The following is a 17,829-nucleotide window of genomic DNA, read 5'->3' as shown; positions in this document are numbered from 1 at the left end:
CAATGTAGCGAGCACAAAAGTGGCGACATTGCCTTTGAAAAAATGCAACATTGTACAGACATCGCTACAACGTAAATGTGTTTGTTGGGAAAAAGGTTGGGAACTACTGTTCTACAGTGTGAATTATGAATCTTGTAAATTCACAAAATATAATGACGAACATAATTAAATTTATTACATTTAACTTAAAGGCCATTGCAGCATTATTTCTTTTAAATAACACCAATAAAAATGACTCTCACCTCAACATCTGCAGTGTGTGATCCTGAACAATATGACACCTTTAAAACACATCTTGCGGTAAGACTGGTCATACATTCTTTTGATTCAATATAATTAATCATTATATGTTTAATTATTAAAAGTTTACTTAAAGACCATTGCAACATTACTTTTTATAACAATAATAATAATTCTCTCACCTCATCATCAGCAGTAAGTGATTCCGAACCTTCTGTCACCTTTAAAAAAAACATCTGCAGGTAAGACTGGTTATACATTCTTTTAATACAATATAATTAATCATTATATGTTTAATTATTGAAAATTTACTTAAAGACCATTGCAACATTATTTTTTATATAATAATAATAATAATAATAATAATTCTCTCACCTCATACATACTTTTAATACAATATAATTGTTTATATTTAACTTAATATAACAATTATATTTAATATATTATAATGTAATTATAATGAGCTGACTTGCATCCAATTGTCCTCTTTTTAGTCTTCCATGGGGAAATTTAACTGTGCTCTTCGGCTCTAAGTACAGTTTGTACTTGCGATTCTAAATTTAAAAAGGACATAAACATAATTATTAACAGGACTACTCAAGAATGGTATGATGGTTAATACAAAGTAATTAATTTACTAAAAGCTATACAGTCCTCACATAAACTTTATTTATCAGGTGAAATTAATATTTGTTTAAATATCTTCTAATCCTTGTATGTTTAAACTGAACTACTTTGTTTACTAGTTTAACAATAAGATAAATTGATTAATAATATTGTTCTTGTTTTGTCATGCGGAAGTATTTGTGTAGAAGTTTTATAAATAGGACTGCATGGAACCCCTGCACTGTAACGTACAGTGTGACTGCAGTCGCTGTAACCAAGGCAACAGTATCAACAGTGACTTCCCGCCTAAAATCGTTAATTCCGTTACTGTAATTTCACGTTTATTCGGTTTTATAATATAACGTAATTATAATTTTTATAATTTGTAATAAGCCATGTTCGCCTACGTGAAGTACATACAAGATGGGTGTAAGGAAATCGTCCCCATAGCCGATATTAAAGACTTTGACCCGAAAACGGGAGACCTCAGCAAAACGTACTGGGTGCGCTGGCAGGATAAATATTTCAAGGGACAAATATTGCTCCTAAAGAGTGAGTCATTATAATGTTAACTTCAGTAGTTCGTTAATAATGTGATAAAATACATTTAGAAAACTCTATATCGCCACTATTAACGTTAAATCTTATTGAAAGATTGGTCAAGGCACTAACGTTAACTGTTATCCGTGCTAACGTTAGCTAACGAACATAGTGCGTTAGTAAAGCAGCGAGCTATGTTAACATTGAACATTGTTTTAAATGACAGAAGACATTGTATTACGTTACATGTAGTTTAAGTACTTACATTAAATGTTATTTACATTCCAGAGTCCAGAGAAGAGGTTGAAGAAGTGCTTGCGCAGGGTAAGCGGGTTCGCGTAAAACTCCTCAAGGACTCATCACCTCCACGGCCGCGCTCCGAGGAAGAGGAAGCCAAAGTCATAAATGTAACGTTGTTGGTGGTATACATGTGAAATTTCAGCTATTGCCATCTTGTGGTACTTAAATGTAACGACAGACTACTTGTGTTAAAAATTATACATCGAAGGCTCAGATATGGAAGAAAAAACATGTAATGCCATTCCATAATCTTGTGTGTACTGCAATGTGTCTTTGACCACGTGAAATGTTTCAAATTATCACCATTATCAGCTAATAATATCAGACTCCAATCATGGTATTTATATCCTTTGCGCATTAGTTTTAAAGTTACACATAGGTTCAAAATGGACAAAAATGTTAAAATTGTCATACTATGATATTAAATATTTTTAATATTTCTTTCTACTTTAACTCATGCCAATATTTTCACCAGCATCAGTTGTAGTCATAATTGCCATACATTCATAATTTTTTAGAATATTAATCCATTAAATGCTGCTTTATTTATAATTTTGATTCCTGTATTAATAATAATAATAAATGTTATTATTTCCCATACACTTCATAAGCCTTTTGCCTTTGTTACAGTCTTACAGTCCTGCTTACATCCCTCCTCATTACATTCATTCATTCATTCATTTTCTTTTTGGCTTAGTCTCTTTATTAATCTGGGGTCGCCACAGCGGAATGAACCACCAACTTATCCAGCATATGTTTTATACAGCGGATGCCCTTCCAGCCGCAACCCATCACTGGGAAACATCCTAACACACTCATTCACTACGGACAATTTAGCCTACACCCAATTCACCTGTACCGCATGTCTTTGGACTGTGGGGTAAACCGGAGCACCCAGAGGAAACCGCACGCGAACGCGGAGAGAACATGCAAACTCCACACAGAAACGCTAACTGACCCAGCCGAGGCTTGAACCAGCAACCTTCTTGCTGTGAGGCGACAGCACTACCTACTGCGTCACCGTGTCGCCTACTTATTACAGTCTTGTATTAATTTCAAGGCATTCATATTTGGTAGTGCAATGGGTAGCACAATTGCCTCATAGCAAGAAGGTTGCTAATTTGAGCCTCGGCTGGGTCAGTTGGCATTTCTGTGTGGAGTTTGCATGTTCTCCGTGGCATAGGTTTCCACCGGGTGCTCAAGTTTCCCCCACAAGTCCCAAAAACATGTGGTAAAGGTGAATTGGGTAGGCTAAATTGTCCATAGCATATGTGAGTAAATGAGTGTGTATGGATGTTTCCCAGTGATGGGTTGCAGCTGAAAGGGCATTCGTTGCGTAAAACATAAGTTGGCGGTTCATTCCGCTGTGGTGACCCCAGATTAATAAAGGGACTAAGCCGAAAAGAAAATCAATGAATAAATGAATTAAAAATCATTAAGCTGTCATCATGTGTTTCTAAGGTAATTAAAATTGAATAATGTGATCTAAGTTTAAATTTTAACAAAGAAATAGATTTTTTTACATTTTGCAACCTTCAGCCTCCTCCTTACACCAACAAATGACATTTATGTAGAATGAGCCAATTATATTGTTTTAAGACATTGTTTTTTTATTATAAATATTTTTTGGATGTAGTCTTGCATTTCACTTGCTTTTACTAATTAATATTTTATCCATGTGTCCAGACAAATCAGAAAAAAGCTGCAGAAGAGGCCAAACGAAAAAACCTTTTGGCCTTACTAAAAGAGCGACAAAATAAAAGAAAACTGTCTCCACTCTGCCCAACTCCAAACAAAAAAACAAAAGCTGATAACCTGTCCAACAAGGTTGATGATGGTGAGGATAAGGTGGACGATGATGATGATGATGATGATGATGGCGATGACGACGATGATGATGATGATGGTGGGGTTGTACCTGAAAAACTGTTTCAGGAGGCAAGACAAAAGCAACTATTATACAAAAAACAGGTCAACAAAATGTCTCTGCAACTGCAGGAAACTAAACAGAAGTAAGGGATGTTAATAGCTTTTACAGAGATTATTTTAGGAGTTTCTGTCAATGTTTTAGCTAGTCATAACATTCAGTATGTAATTTTGTTATAGGCTAGAGGAGCACATGAAACGAAGTGCAGAAGTTGAGGCGGAGAATAAACAGCTACGTTCATTAAACATGCAACTGCAGCAACAGTTGCTAAAATCACTCAACTCTTCATCTGGTGAGCTTTTCATCGCCTTATTTTCGCTGACCTCTGAGAATGTCATTCAAAGAAAAATGCAATCTTTCATGTTTAACTACTATTTATTATTATTATTATTATTATTATTATTATTATTATTATTATTATTATTGATTTCAACTATTATTTTAGCACAGAAAATCTTCTTACTGCCACAATTTTTAATTTTGTAATTTGTCAGATTTTCTAACAGGTTCACAAATAATGAGTAATTTTATATTTTGTTAAAACTTTGCCCCATTATATGATGTCATAGGCACATCTATTTAACTATGTAATTTATTGAAATGTGTGGAAACATTTCAGAACTTGCATTCTTTTGGATGACTGGAGCATCTACTGCCCATCCAATTTGTTATATCACATCTGTTTTCTTCTGCTTCTGCAAGGTATACCGACAGCAGCGACAGTTTACAGTGCAATTTACCATTTCAATTCACACAAACTCTACCTTCCAACGGGCCCAACTGACTTGGAATTGAATAATTCTCCCACTTTTACTAATTTTACTCAGCAGCCCTAAATCTGACTGACGATCAGCTTCACTGTTAACAACAGACCCAAAGGGCATATACTGAAACACAATAATATTGCTATAAAGAGTTGCTGTAGAAAACCAATAATAATAATAAAAATAAAATATCAGTAAAATATTATATTACAGGGCAGCACGGTGGCACAGTGGGTGGCACAATCGCCTCACAGCAAGAAGGTCACTGGTTTGTGCCCCAGCTGGGTCAGTTGGTGTTTCTGTGTGGAGTTTGCATGTTTTCGTGGGTTTCCCCCTGGTGCTCTGGTTTCCCCCACAATCCAAAAAAAAAAAAACAAGTGGTATAGATGAATTGGGTCAGCTAAATTGTTCGAAGCGTATGTGTGTGAATGAGTGTGTATGGAATTTTTCCCATTGATGGGTTGAAGCTGGAAGGGCATCCGTTGCATAAAACATATGCTGGATAAGTTAGCGGGTCATTCCACTGAGACGACCCCAGATTAATATCTACAGGGTAGATCCAGGAGATGCTGAAGGGATTATTGTCATTTGTCTTTTTGTCTTTCTAATTTTCACAGATTCTAGACCACCAAAACCAAAGGGGACCATAAATGTACAAAGTAAGTGCAACAAACACAGCCCAAAATCAGAAAAAGTTGGGACAGTATGGGAACGCAAATAAAAAAAATAAAAACTGGTAACACTTTATAATAACTACACACTATAAATCATTTATTAAGCACTGGCATCTAGTGAATTCGAACATAGTGCGTTAGTAAAGCAGCGAGCTATGTTAACATTGAACATTGTTTTAAATGACAGAAGACATTGTATTACGTTACATGTAGTTTAAGTACTTACATTAAATGTTATTTACATTCCAGAGTCCAGAGAAGAGGTTGAAGAAGTGCTTGCGCAGGGTAAGCGGGTTCGCGTAAAACTCCTCAAGGACTCATCACCTCCACGGCCGCGCTCCGAGGAAGAGGAAGCCAAAGTCATAAATGTAACGTTGTTGGTGGTATACATGAAAATCAATGAATAAATGAATTAAAAATCATTAAGCTGTCATCATGTGTTTCTAAGGTAATTAAAATTGAATAATGTGATCTAAGTTTAAATTTTAACAAAGAAATAGATTTTTTTACATTTTGCAACCTTCAGCCTCCTCCTTACACCAACAAATGACATTTATGTAGAATGAGCCAATTATATTGTTTTAAGACATTGTTTTTTTATTATAAATATTTTTTGGATGTAGTCTTGCATTTCACTTGCTTTTACTAATTAATATTTTATCCATGTGTCCAGACAAATCAGAAAAAAGCTGCAGAAGAGGCCAAACGAAAAAACCTTTTGGCCTTACTAAAAGAGCGACAAAATAAAAGAAAACTGTCTCCACTCTGCCCAACTCCAAACAAAAAAACAAAAGCTGATAACCTGTCCAACAAGGTTGATGATGGTGAGGATAAGGTGGACGATGATGATGATGATGATGATGATGGCGATGACGACGATGATGATGATGATGGTGGGGTTGTACCTGAAAAACTGTTTCAGGAGGCAAGACAAAAGCAACTATTATACAAAAAACAGGTCAACAAAATGTCTCTGCAACTGCAGGAAACTAAACAGAAGTAAGGGATGTTAATAGCTTTTACAGAGATTATTTTAGGAGTTTCTGTCAATGTTTTAGCTAGTCATAACATTCAGTATGTAATTTTGTTATAGGCTAGAGGAGCACATGAAACGAAGTGCAGAAGTTGAGGCGGAGAATAAACAGCTACGTTCATTAAACATGCAACTGCAGCAACAGTTGCTAAAATCACTCAACTCTTCATCTGGTGAGCTTTTCATCGCCTTATTTTCGCTGACCTCTGAGAATGTCATTCAAAGAAAAATGCAATCTTTCATGTTTAACTACTATTTATTATTATTATTATTATTATTATTATTATTATTATTATTATTATTATTGATTTCAACTATTATTTTAGCACAGAAAATCTTCTTACTGCCACAATTTTTAATTTTGTAATTTGTCAGATTTTCTAACAGGTTCACAAATAATGAGTAATTTTATATTTTGTTAAAACTTTGCCCCATTATATGATGTCATAGGCACATCTATTTAACTATGTAATTTATTGAAATGTGTGGAAACATTTCAGAACTTGCATTCTTTTGGATGACTGGAGCATCTACTGCCCATCCAATTTGTTATATCACATCTGTTTTCTTCTGCTTCTGCAAGGTATACCGACAGCAGCGACAGTTTACAGTGCAATTTACCATTTCAATTCACACAAACTCTACCTTCCAACGGGCCCAACTGACTTGGAATTGAATAATTCTCCCACTTTTACTAATTTTACTCAGCAGCCCTAAATCTGACTGACGATCAGCTTCACTGTTAACAACAGACCCAAAGGGCATATACTGAAACACAATAATATTGCTATAAAGAGTTGCTGTAGAAAACCAATAATAATAATAAAAATAAAATATCAGTAAAATATTATATTACAGGGCAGCACGGTGGCACAGTGGGTGGCACAATCGCCTCACAGCAAGAAGGTCACTGGTTTGTGCCCCAGCTGGGTCAGTTGGTGTTTCTGTGTGGAGTTTGCATGTTTTCGTGGGTTTCCCCCTGGTGCTCTGGTTTCCCCCACAATCCAAAAAAAAAAAAAACAAGTGGTATAGATGAATTGGGTCAGCTAAATTGTTCGAAGCGTATGTGTGTGAATGAGTGTGTATGGAATTTTTCCCATTGATGGGTTGAAGCTGGAAGGGCATCCGTTGCATAAAACATATGCTGGATAAGTTAGCGGGTCATTCCACTGAGACGACCCCAGATTAATATCTACAGGGTAGATCCAGGAGATGCTGAAGGGATTATTGTCATTTGTCTTTTTGTCTTTCTAATTTTCACAGATTCTAGACCACCAAAACCAAAGGGGACCATAAATGTACAAAGTAAGTGCAACAAACACAGCCCAAAATCAGAAAAAGTTGGGACAGTATGGGAACGCAAATAAAAAAAATAAAAACTGGTAACACTTTATAATAACTACACACTATAAATCATTTATTAAGCACTGGCATCTAGTGAATTCATTATTTGTTAAGCATTAACTCCACATTAATAAACGTTAGTAATCAGTTTATTACGGCAGCTACACATGCTGTATTAATGACTTATAACCACATCTATAATGTGCTTAAGGATTGTATTTGTATAATTTGTGACTGGTTGATTTTTCATTACTAAATAAAGTATCACATTATTTACAAACCATTTGTATTTAAGAGTAGTTGTCTTTTTAAGATCATTCAGAATGAGTTAGTAAATGATTAATAAACTATTGAAATCAACATTTATATATCTGATTATTCAGGCATATACTAATAGTTAACTAATATGTTAATAAATGCTTTATTAACTCAACTTCAGGCAGTTTTGTGACCTAATCTAAAGTGAGGACTATTCATGCTTTATAAATCCCTTATAAATGACAATTAAGGGCTCTGTACAATGAACAATAATCTTTGCAAACTCATCTAAAAAGTAAAATTACTGTAAAATTTAAACATTGCTGAATAACAGCAGTGTCAAAATACGACAAAACTGGATAAAACAATATCAATATAATAATTTAACAATATAATAGGATGCAATGTTTAAACTGTACAGTAATTTTATTTTAGATAAAATTGCAAAGATTTATTTTTTATTTGATACAGTTTCATTTGTGTATCTTCAATTGAATAGAAATGAACAAAGTTGTTTATTTTCTTTTTTCCTGTTTAGAATTTAACTGAGCCTTTATAAATGTGCTTATAAGTCAAGAATACAGCATTTGTAGCTGCAGTTGTAAACTGCTTACTAACATCTATTAATGTAGAGTTCATGCTTAACAGATAATGAATTCACTATTTGCTAATGCTTAATAAATGGTTCATAGTGTGTAGTTATTATAAAGTGTTACCAGAATATTTTGTTTTCTGTGTTTTACATCTACTGTCATTTGTGATGGATTTCTTTTTCTAATTTACACAGACCCTCAGCAACAAAAACCAAAGAGCACCTTACAAAGTATGTGCAACAAAAATGTAACTCAAAGATATCTGAAATTTATATGTATTTCAAGTATATTTACATAATTTTTTATATAGTTGCAGAGGCTGACTGTGAGCAGCCATTACTACCCAGAAAAGAAGATGAGGTACAAAATTTCACTCATCATCTTTGCACATGTATTAATATTAAAATCCCCTACTGCACAGACTTTTATGTGCATATGTACAATTATTATTTTTGATTATATTAATTCTGTCAGATTCAATTGGTGAAACTTGGAGACATCCAAATCCGCAGTGACACCTGGACAGCAATCCAAAAAAACACCAGGGATTCTTTATTTGTGAAAGAATTGGCTGTGGCATTCTGGGGCACAAAGACTCTGGGGGACAGAAGTCTCACAGGGAAGGAATGCCCCACCACTAAAACTACAAAAAGACCTTTAACCCCACAGAAATTACACACACTGAAAGGTAGCAGAAGCCACAAGTTTTTTTGTAAAATGCCAAGTACTGAGATATGTGTCTTTATGTGTCTATAATAAATGTGTCTTTGTTCTTGTAGGACAGTAACATCACTGCTTATCTGTACATTTCTGTTTTAGCCTGCTTCAAGGAGTGGCTGGTGAAAGGGAATGTGGAGGAGCCAGAGCTGCAGGCCAGATTTTCAAAGGCTGGACGCTACATTACTGAAAAAATCATGGACATTAAAAAACAACAAAAAAAATGAACAGTTAATTGATTTATGATGTAAATGTGTTACACTTATAATAACCCCACTATGAATCATTTATTAGGTATTATTAAGCATTAGCAAATAATGAATTCATAATTTGTTAAGCATTAACTCTATGTTAATGGATGTTAGTAAGCAGTTTATAAATACAGCATGTATAATGTGCATAATGATTGTTTTTATACTTTGGTAATGATTTATTTTACATTACTAAATGACGTATTGCATTATCTACAAACCAGTTACTTAAGAATAGTTGGTGTTTTTTTTAGATCAGGATTAAGACATTTGTTTTTTTAATTTACATTTACATATCTTATTACTTAGTCATATAGTAATAGTTACTTTGTATGTTAATAAGTGTTTTATTAACTTTAGAAGGTCACAAAACTGGATGAAGTTAAGTTAATAAAGCAATTATTAACATACAAATTAGTTTATTAATCATATAATTATGCATTTTGAATGATCTAAAAAAGCTCTTTTTAAATAACTTGTTTGTTAATAATGCAATACTGAATTTAGTAATGAAAAATGAATTATTAAGAAAGCATGAAAACACAATCATTAGGCACACTACACACGTGGTTATAAGTCAAGAATATAGCATGTGTAGCTGTATTTATAAACTGCTTACTAATGTCTATTAGGGTTGAGTTAATGCTTAACAAATAATAAATTCACTATTGCTAATGCTTAATGAATGGTCCATAGTGTGTAATGTTGCCTTACCTATTATAAAGTGTTACCAATGTGGGTTATTTTAATTTACTTGTTGAGATAGAGTGGTGTTGTTGTTTTGTAAAAAAAAAAAAAAAAAAGTTATTTGTGTTCATGTTTACCCATTATTTTTAGTAGTAGTAAGATTAGTATTACTATTAGTATTATTATTGTTATTATTATTATTATTATGATGATATCATCATTATTAATTATATAAATAAAAACATATAATGTTATTTAATGAAAGCTTGTGTTTTCGTGATTTTCATTAGGACCAGCATACCATGTTGTTCACCAGCATCATCATCCCAAGCTGGTCACCAGCATACTAGCACCGGCATCCCATGCTGGTCACCAGCATAACACCAGCATCACAGCACCAGCATCCCATGCTGGTCAACAGCATAACACCAGCATCACAGCACCAGCATCCCATGCTGGTCACCAGCATAACACCAGCATCACAGCACCAGCATCCCATGCTGGTCACCAGCATACCAGCACCGAAACACAACATATGCTGGTCTTGCTGGTGACCAGCAATGCTGGTCTATGCTGGTCTTTTCAGCCGGGTCATTTAAGCTTATTTATTGGTTTAGTTAAATGGAGTTGTTTATACATTTTGTTTCTTTCATATTCTGTTTAAATAAGACACATACTCTGTTTCTCATTACTTTTCCTTATTATTCACAGTACATTTATTACTATTTTGGGTGCACACAAAATTAGTTATCTGTACTGGATGTTTTGTTAATTTAGTTTCCTTTGAGTCAAAGTTACCGTGCTGCAGTGCCGATGAGGAATGGGCTGCATCCGAAACCGCATACTTCCATACTATATAGTATGCTAAATTCAGTATGCGAGCAGAGTAGTATGTCTGAATTCATAGAATTCGAAAATCAGTATGCGAGAAGTTGACTTCCATTCATACTTTTCACATTCATACTGTATAGAATGTAATTTTTTAACGGCCGAGTAGCACGTTTAAATTCAAATGCAGTACCTACTGAGTAGTAGGCGGTTTCAGACGCAGCCAGGGAACTTTTGGGTGTGGTCTGACTTCTTAAAGGGCCGACATGCTGCCAAGTGACGTCTTTTGGTTCCACCTGATGATACCATTGGCTTAATGGCTTTAAGGGAGAGCTGATGTTTAGTTTAAGTTCATTAATAATTTTCATTGTTTATTTCCTCAGATTTATATTTAGTTTAGCTTTGTTTAGAATTTATTTAATTATTACTTAGATAAGTAACTAGATATTTGGCTTAGTTTATTGTTGTTAGTTTTCTGTTTTTGTCTCCCTCTTCTTGTTTATTGTGGGCTAGTCCCTCTTGTATAAATGTGCTGTCTTGTCATTTTGAGGAGTTGTTTTTGGTTTAGACATGGTTTGTTTGGTTTGAACTCAGTTTGGTTTGAACTCAGTTTGGTTCTTTGTTTCGTTTATAGATTTTTCAGTTGGTTTAATAGTTTCATTTATTTATCTTTTGAATTTTTCTGAAATTTTTTTTGACTTTATTAAAAATAATTATTTTGAAAATCTTATTTTTGTATGCCCCTTACTGTGTGCTGGCTCGGTCCCTCACAGACGGGTTGCGCAGTGGGTAGCATGTGCTGGAAACATGTGCTGAATAAGTTGGTGGTTCATTCCGCTGTGGCGACTCAAGATTCATAAAGGGAGTGAGCCAAAAAAAAGGAATGAATGAACAGGCTTTGGACGTCTGCTTTGGGCTCAGATTTAAAACGCTTTGTCCCGAGACTGAGTGTTAGATGTTTTTATAGTCAGGCATAGCCCACTTTGCTCTGCACCTCAGCGAGCCCTCCAGCCCTTGCAACAGCGCCAGGTCCCAAAAAACGCCTCATGAGCTGGTGAACATAGACTCTTTCAGTGATGTGTGTCGGGTGTCCGCTTACATAACAGTATCTTTATCAAATGTTTACAGAACAAGCGAGAACCCAGCATGCCTGTACTTTCCTCAACACAGATAAGTATTTTAATATGTGACAGAAAATCAAGGCAAATTTAAAGTCATTTCAAATATGGTGTCCATTAAATGTAGATCCTTGACTACGGTAGCGAAAATAGCTAAAACTGTTAAGTTAGCACTTTTAAATATCTGATTACTTAACAATAAGTCACTTTTGGTCAACAATTTTATCAACACAAATTGCCTGGATTTCATTAAATGAAACTTGGCTAAATGAGTTGTAGTGTAGCAGTCTTTAAAGAGGCAGCCCCAACTCCCAACTTTGATTTTATGAGTGATTGCACAGCTAATAGGAGAGGTGGAGGCATTGCTCTTTTGTTTAAAGATGTCTACAAATGTAAGGAAATATCCTTCATTCTTGTGGCAAATATTCAGAAATTCTTTTGTTCTGCCACAGATAATTAGTCATTGCTACCAGTTGCTTTTTTGTCAGTCCATGTCTGCCAACACCAACACCAAGAGGGGTCCCCTGACATGTTGCTGTCTGCTCTTGATCCCTCAATTACGTTGTCTTCTCCCTCTTGAACTGTTCTGGATCTGATGTACCATGAAACTGTTTTTGATGTCTTTAAAGACTCCCTGCAGTACTAAATGAGAATGAACAGTAGAAACAGGGAAATCTCTGTTCCTCACCTGGAGCTTGTTCAGTAATTTTAATGGATTTCTCTTGTATTCCTTAAAAACTATTTTAATTCATTTGTGACATACTTTTTTTGTAAGCAGGTTTGGTAAACATATTGAAGACCTGCTTGTAAAATCCAAATATAAATGCCATTTCAGTGACAATTCAGCTTTATGGCTAATAATGATCATGAAGTAATACCCTCTGCAGATGTTCTTCAAATGCAGTTCACCTTTGCACAATCATGTCACACTTAAAACAATGCCAGTGACTTCAAGGTGTCTTGTGCAAAGTACTGGAAATAAACATACAATAAAAACAAACTGCCTATTAACAATATCAGAATCAGAATAAGAAAGAGCTTTATTGCCAGGTATGTTCACACATACTAGGAATTTGTTTTCGTGACAGAGCTTCTACAGTGCAACAGGATTACAGAGACAGGACAAAAAACAGATCAGAAATATATTTAAAAAAATAGAAGTAAGTAGTGAGTGCAAATATACAGATTGACAAGTGTATGTACATGTTTATTACTATATACAACGTTATATGTGCAGCTGTTATGTGCAAATTGGCATGTAAAGTGTGTTGTTAAATAAGTGTATATGTGTATAAAAGTGTATAGCAAGTAGTGATGTTGGTTCCACAATTATTATCATCAAGTGTTCATGAGATGGATTGCCTGAGGGAAGAAACTGTTTCTGTGTCGGGCTGTTCTGGTGTGCAGTGCTCTGTAGCGTCGACCAGAAGGTAAAAGTTCAAAGAGGCAGTGTGCTGGGTGTAAGGGGTCCAGAGTGATTTTGGCAGCCCTCCTGCTCGCTCTGGATAAGTACAGTTCTTGGGGAGTAGGAAGGGTTGTACCAGTGATTCGCTCAGCAGTCCAAACTATTCGACGTAGTCTTTGGAGGTCGTATTTAGTAGCTGAGCTAAACCAGACAGTTATTGATGTGCAGATGACTGATTCAATGATGGAGGTGTAGAACTGTTTCAGCAGCTCCTTTGGGAGCTTAAACTTCCTCAGCTGATGAAGAAAGTACAGCCTCTGTTGAGCTTTTTTGACAATGGAGTCAATGTGACTGTCCCACTTCAGGTCCTGAGAGATGGTGGTGCCCAGGAACTTGAATGACTCCACTGCTGCCACGTATTACACGTTACTTATTATTTATTGTACATATTAATGGCAATTTTATGAATCAACTATTAAGTTTGAAGGCAATTTATCAATAAATATATTACTGTATTATAATTCCTATCTGCCTATAACGTGTGTGTTACGTAATCTATATTATGCAACGGCATCTAGCGGTAGGTATCACACACTGCACACGTAACACAGCAATGCCAGGAACACCGGACGCAGCCACTGCCACATATTCTCACATTTCAGTGAAAACCAGATGTGTCACCACAGACAATGGCATCTGCCAGTGGCATCTGTACGTCAGATGTCATGTCACTTTCTGTTAAAACTGCTTCTCGGCCTGTTGCACAAAACCAGCTCGACAAGCTTTGCAGTTGCAGAGTCATTTTCAGATCCTCATACCAAACAAACCCAACCTGGTTCAGATCTGGGGTGTATACCAGACAGCAGGTTATGTGGTATACCCTGGTAAATTTAAGGGTAAGTAAGTGGATAATCTCAGCTTTCTGTTCCATAACCAGAGGTAACTTTTGTGGTATGTCAGTAACTATAGCAACTTACTCTCTGAAGATAACCTGCTCTGGAATAAAGATATCTTCTATGCAGTGTATAAACTATAGCTCAACCATATAGAATTGCAATGAAGCAACCATAGGCTATCGCAATTATTTCAGAATGACTGAAATATTGAACACATATTCTGCCCCTTAATGTTTTCTTCTGCATTAAGAGAATTATAATTAAAAAGTTCTTAGTAATTTGCCCTGTAATATGTGTTATTAAATTAGAAGGCAGTGGCTCTGTAATTGTTCTTTTGACGAACACTGCCATCTTGTGTTCACATTGCAAAAAAATAGCAAGTTACAGTGAATAGGAAAACAGAGAAGCTGTTTTGTACAAGCTCTTGGAGTGGAAATACCTATGTGTGGTGTCTTTGCTTACAGTTTGCTATTCTGCCCTTGATAAGGCATAATCTGTAAGTTCTATGTGAATTAATTTGCTTATATATTAGAGTTTGGTTTGCAATATTATATCCTTTTGTGTTACTGTGTTGTAGACTTGTTAGTAAAGTAATTGGAGCTACCTGTCTTCCCATGTGCTAGCTTATAGCATGCTAGTATGTAGTTTAGAAGCATATTATGTTTACTATTAGTTGATGTTATCTCTTTGATTTGATAGTTGACAAGGAAAAGTCGGAATATAGTCATATTCGTGTATGTACAAGAACACTGGATGTATACCCTGCTGAAAAAATCCAGCTTAAACCAGCCTAGGCTGGTTTAAGCTGGTTGACTAGCCTGGTTTTAGAGGGGTTTTGGCTGTTTCCAGTCTGGTCTTTGCTGGTCAAGCTGGAAAATGACCAGCATAATCCAGCTAAAACCAGCTTGACAAGCCTGGTTTAAGCTGGACATAGTTGGTTTTGGCTGGTCAAGCTGGTTTTAGCTGGTCATTTTCCAGCCTGACCGGCTAAGACCAGGCAGGAAATGGCTGGAAACCAGACTGGAAATAGCCAAAACCCCTCTAAAACCAGGCTGGTCGAACAGCTAAAACCAGCCAAACAGCCTAGGCTGGTTTAAGCTGTTTTTTTTTCAGTAGGGTATTCATGTCATTGTTTCTGTTACAGTTTTACAAGAAAAATAGAAGAATTATGACAAGTGGTGCATCAGTAAAGCTTCGAAGAATGCTACACTGTCTCACAAGCTTACTGAAGCCATTTATGTTTAGCTCGCTGCATAGGCTAAATAAAAAACGTTTAGCTAAGGACAGAAAAACACATATTCTGTGTAATAATATATATTTGCTGTTTGTTGACTCTGTCAGAGAAAAAATGAATGCAGACTTGTCCATTTTTAAAAGCACCCTGTTACTGTTTTTGCTGTCAACTTTCTTTTTTAAATATGACAGTGTTAACATTTAAAGCCGATATGAAGAAAATCAAACTGAATCTTGGAATCTTTAATCAAAGGTCTTGTTAATTCTACATTTTCTGTTGGACAGAATAGTGCTGTTCTGCTCTAGTCTACTGAGTGCCCTAGTTTAAACTGCAGTTTGCTCATATCATTCTCTAATTAATGATTTTGGGATCATTAATATGCAGACCACCAGTAGTGTTTGATGGACCACAACATTTCCCAGTGAGGTTACATTGAATAATAATAATAATTAGCCTGTGGGGCAGCACGATATGGAGGAAAAAATCTGATTGCGATTTATTTGATCAAAATTGTGATTTGCGATTTACTATATTCATTTATTTTCTTTTTGGCTTAGTCCCTTTATTAATCTGGGGTCACCACAGTGGAATGGACCGCCAACTTATCCAGCAAATGTTTTACGCCAGCTGCAAACCAGTACTAGGAAACATCCATACACACTGGATGAAACCCACGTGAACACGGGGAGAACATGTAATTAAAATTTTTACATTTAGGTTGTGTTACTTTTTTATATTGATTTAATGACATTCAAAGTGCACAGACAATGCTTTCCATACACGATTTTAGATTTTACTTCACAGCACAAAAATTCTTGTATAATTTATAAATATATTTATGTTTATATATTATTCTTAATACAGTTTTGTCCTTTAAGCAGTCCGATAAATTAAATGTGCCTTAAATTTGACCTGCTAAAGAAAACACTATTTTTGAATGGATCAAACAAAACTCAAGGACATGCACCGAACAACATGAGCATTTATAGCAAATGAATAAATGTAATATTACTATAATATTATTCCGCTTGCTTTTTAAGCATTGTCGAGCGAGTTCTTAAAAACCTGTTTGGTCATTCACTGTGTTCCCGCACTGAACAAAAAGGGCTGTGATTGGCTTTAATGGTCAGCGTGGCTCTGTCGTTATTCACTGATGAGTGATGCGGATACAGATAAATGGCTGTGGTTACACTCTATGGGCATAATTGTTGAATATTTATGTATGCTCTCGATTTCATTTGTACTTATTTTATTTTTCATGACAGTCAATTATGCCACATGATGTAAACAGTTAATACATGTGCCTCAATTTAAATAAAACGCCTATGCCAGTCGGTGTGACTGCAGTAAGAAAAATGCAAGTTCATGTCGTGTGTCATTTTTTATGTTAAGAATGCTGTGTAGAAAAAAAAGGACTGTTAAAGGGGTGGTCCAGAGTGTATTTTTAAAGATTGGTTGTGTTTATGTGGTGCAAGGCAATGTGTGCTCATGCTTTTGTAGAAAATCACTTACTTTGATTATATACAGCTACTCAGCTAACATGAAAACGACTGTCATATTTCCTAGTTCCTCTGAAAGGCCCGCCCTCTGATTGGTCAGCTAACATATTGTGCTGTGAGCCATTGACCGGCTCCAAGTCACCAGCTCCAGGTATTGGCAGTATTTATGATGCGTATTCAAATGCGTATTTCAAATACGTATTTTGTCATTTGTATTTGATAGGCCTGATGAAAATGGTTTAATAGTTTGTATCAAGATACTTTAGTGTCTTGTATTTTTGTATTTTTAAAATACTGTAAAATATTTTGCAAAAAATCTACATCAAGACATCAGATAAATGAGCCCTCCAATTGGTGCTTTGGATGTTATTGACTCTTCCATTTAAAGAAGAATTGAAACAAATCTTAGGAGAAAGAGTATACTGTACAAATAATAGTAGATTTGGATGGATTGCTGTTGCCAAATGTTTGTTGTTAAAACAAATAACATAAAATAAGTCCTACAGTGGCGATTCCTACAATACTTCATTGGCTGGTTCAAATGATCAGTAAGTCCACTCTATAGTCAATGAAGAGGAAAGATGTAAGCCTTAAGGGCACAACATATGAAACACAAATATTTAATAATAAAAAAAACTCCTAATACAGTTTTTATATTGAGTATTGAAAAGTTCAATAGCAAAAAAAACAAACAAAAAAAAACTAGATTTCTGAAAAATTCTGTGAACTAAAAAATGTAATGAACTCTTTATTTAACACCCATCAAACATATTAAGAGGTTGAATAATCAATGTACAGAGATGATGGCAATATTGCCGTCCACATTTGCTGTCAAACATTGTTTACTTCACTAAGTCAGGTTAATGGGGAAGGGATTGATCTAATAAGTCTAATTGATCGAAAAAATTCATGCGC

General features: G+C 35.2%; 1 protein-coding gene and 1 long non-coding RNA gene across 2 annotated transcripts; both read left to right on the top strand.

Moving 5' to 3' along the window:
* The first annotated feature begins 3,546 nt into the window (after positions 1-3,546).
* LOC130222414 (uncharacterized) lies at positions 3,547-5,036 on the top strand. Its single transcript, XR_008836447.1, has 3 exons — positions 3,547-3,698; positions 3,793-3,905; positions 4,995-5,036. It is a non-coding gene; the product is annotated as an uncharacterized LOC130222414 (long non-coding RNA).
* A 246-nt stretch (positions 5,037-5,282) lies between these two features.
* Positions 5,283-9,284, top strand: LOC130223497 (BEN domain-containing protein 5-like). The gene is made up of 8 exons (XM_056456341.1): positions 5,283-5,336; positions 5,866-6,050; positions 6,145-6,257; positions 7,348-7,389; positions 8,474-8,509; positions 8,590-8,639; positions 8,754-8,967; positions 9,099-9,284. The coding sequence occupies exons 1-8, from the start codon at positions 5,283-5,285 to the stop codon at positions 9,221-9,223; spliced, it is 819 nt and encodes a 272-aa protein (XP_056312316.1). The 3' UTR covers positions 9,224-9,284.
* The last annotated feature ends 8,545 nt before the right edge of the window (positions 9,285-17,829 follow it).

Source organism: Danio aesculapii, chromosome 4 (genome assembly GCF_903798145.1).
Source record: "Danio aesculapii chromosome 4, fDanAes4.1, whole genome shotgun sequence".
Classification (NCBI taxonomy): domain Eukaryota; kingdom Metazoa; phylum Chordata; class Actinopteri; order Cypriniformes; family Danionidae; genus Danio; species Danio aesculapii.
This window is presented reverse-complemented; position numbering and strand designations above follow the sequence as displayed.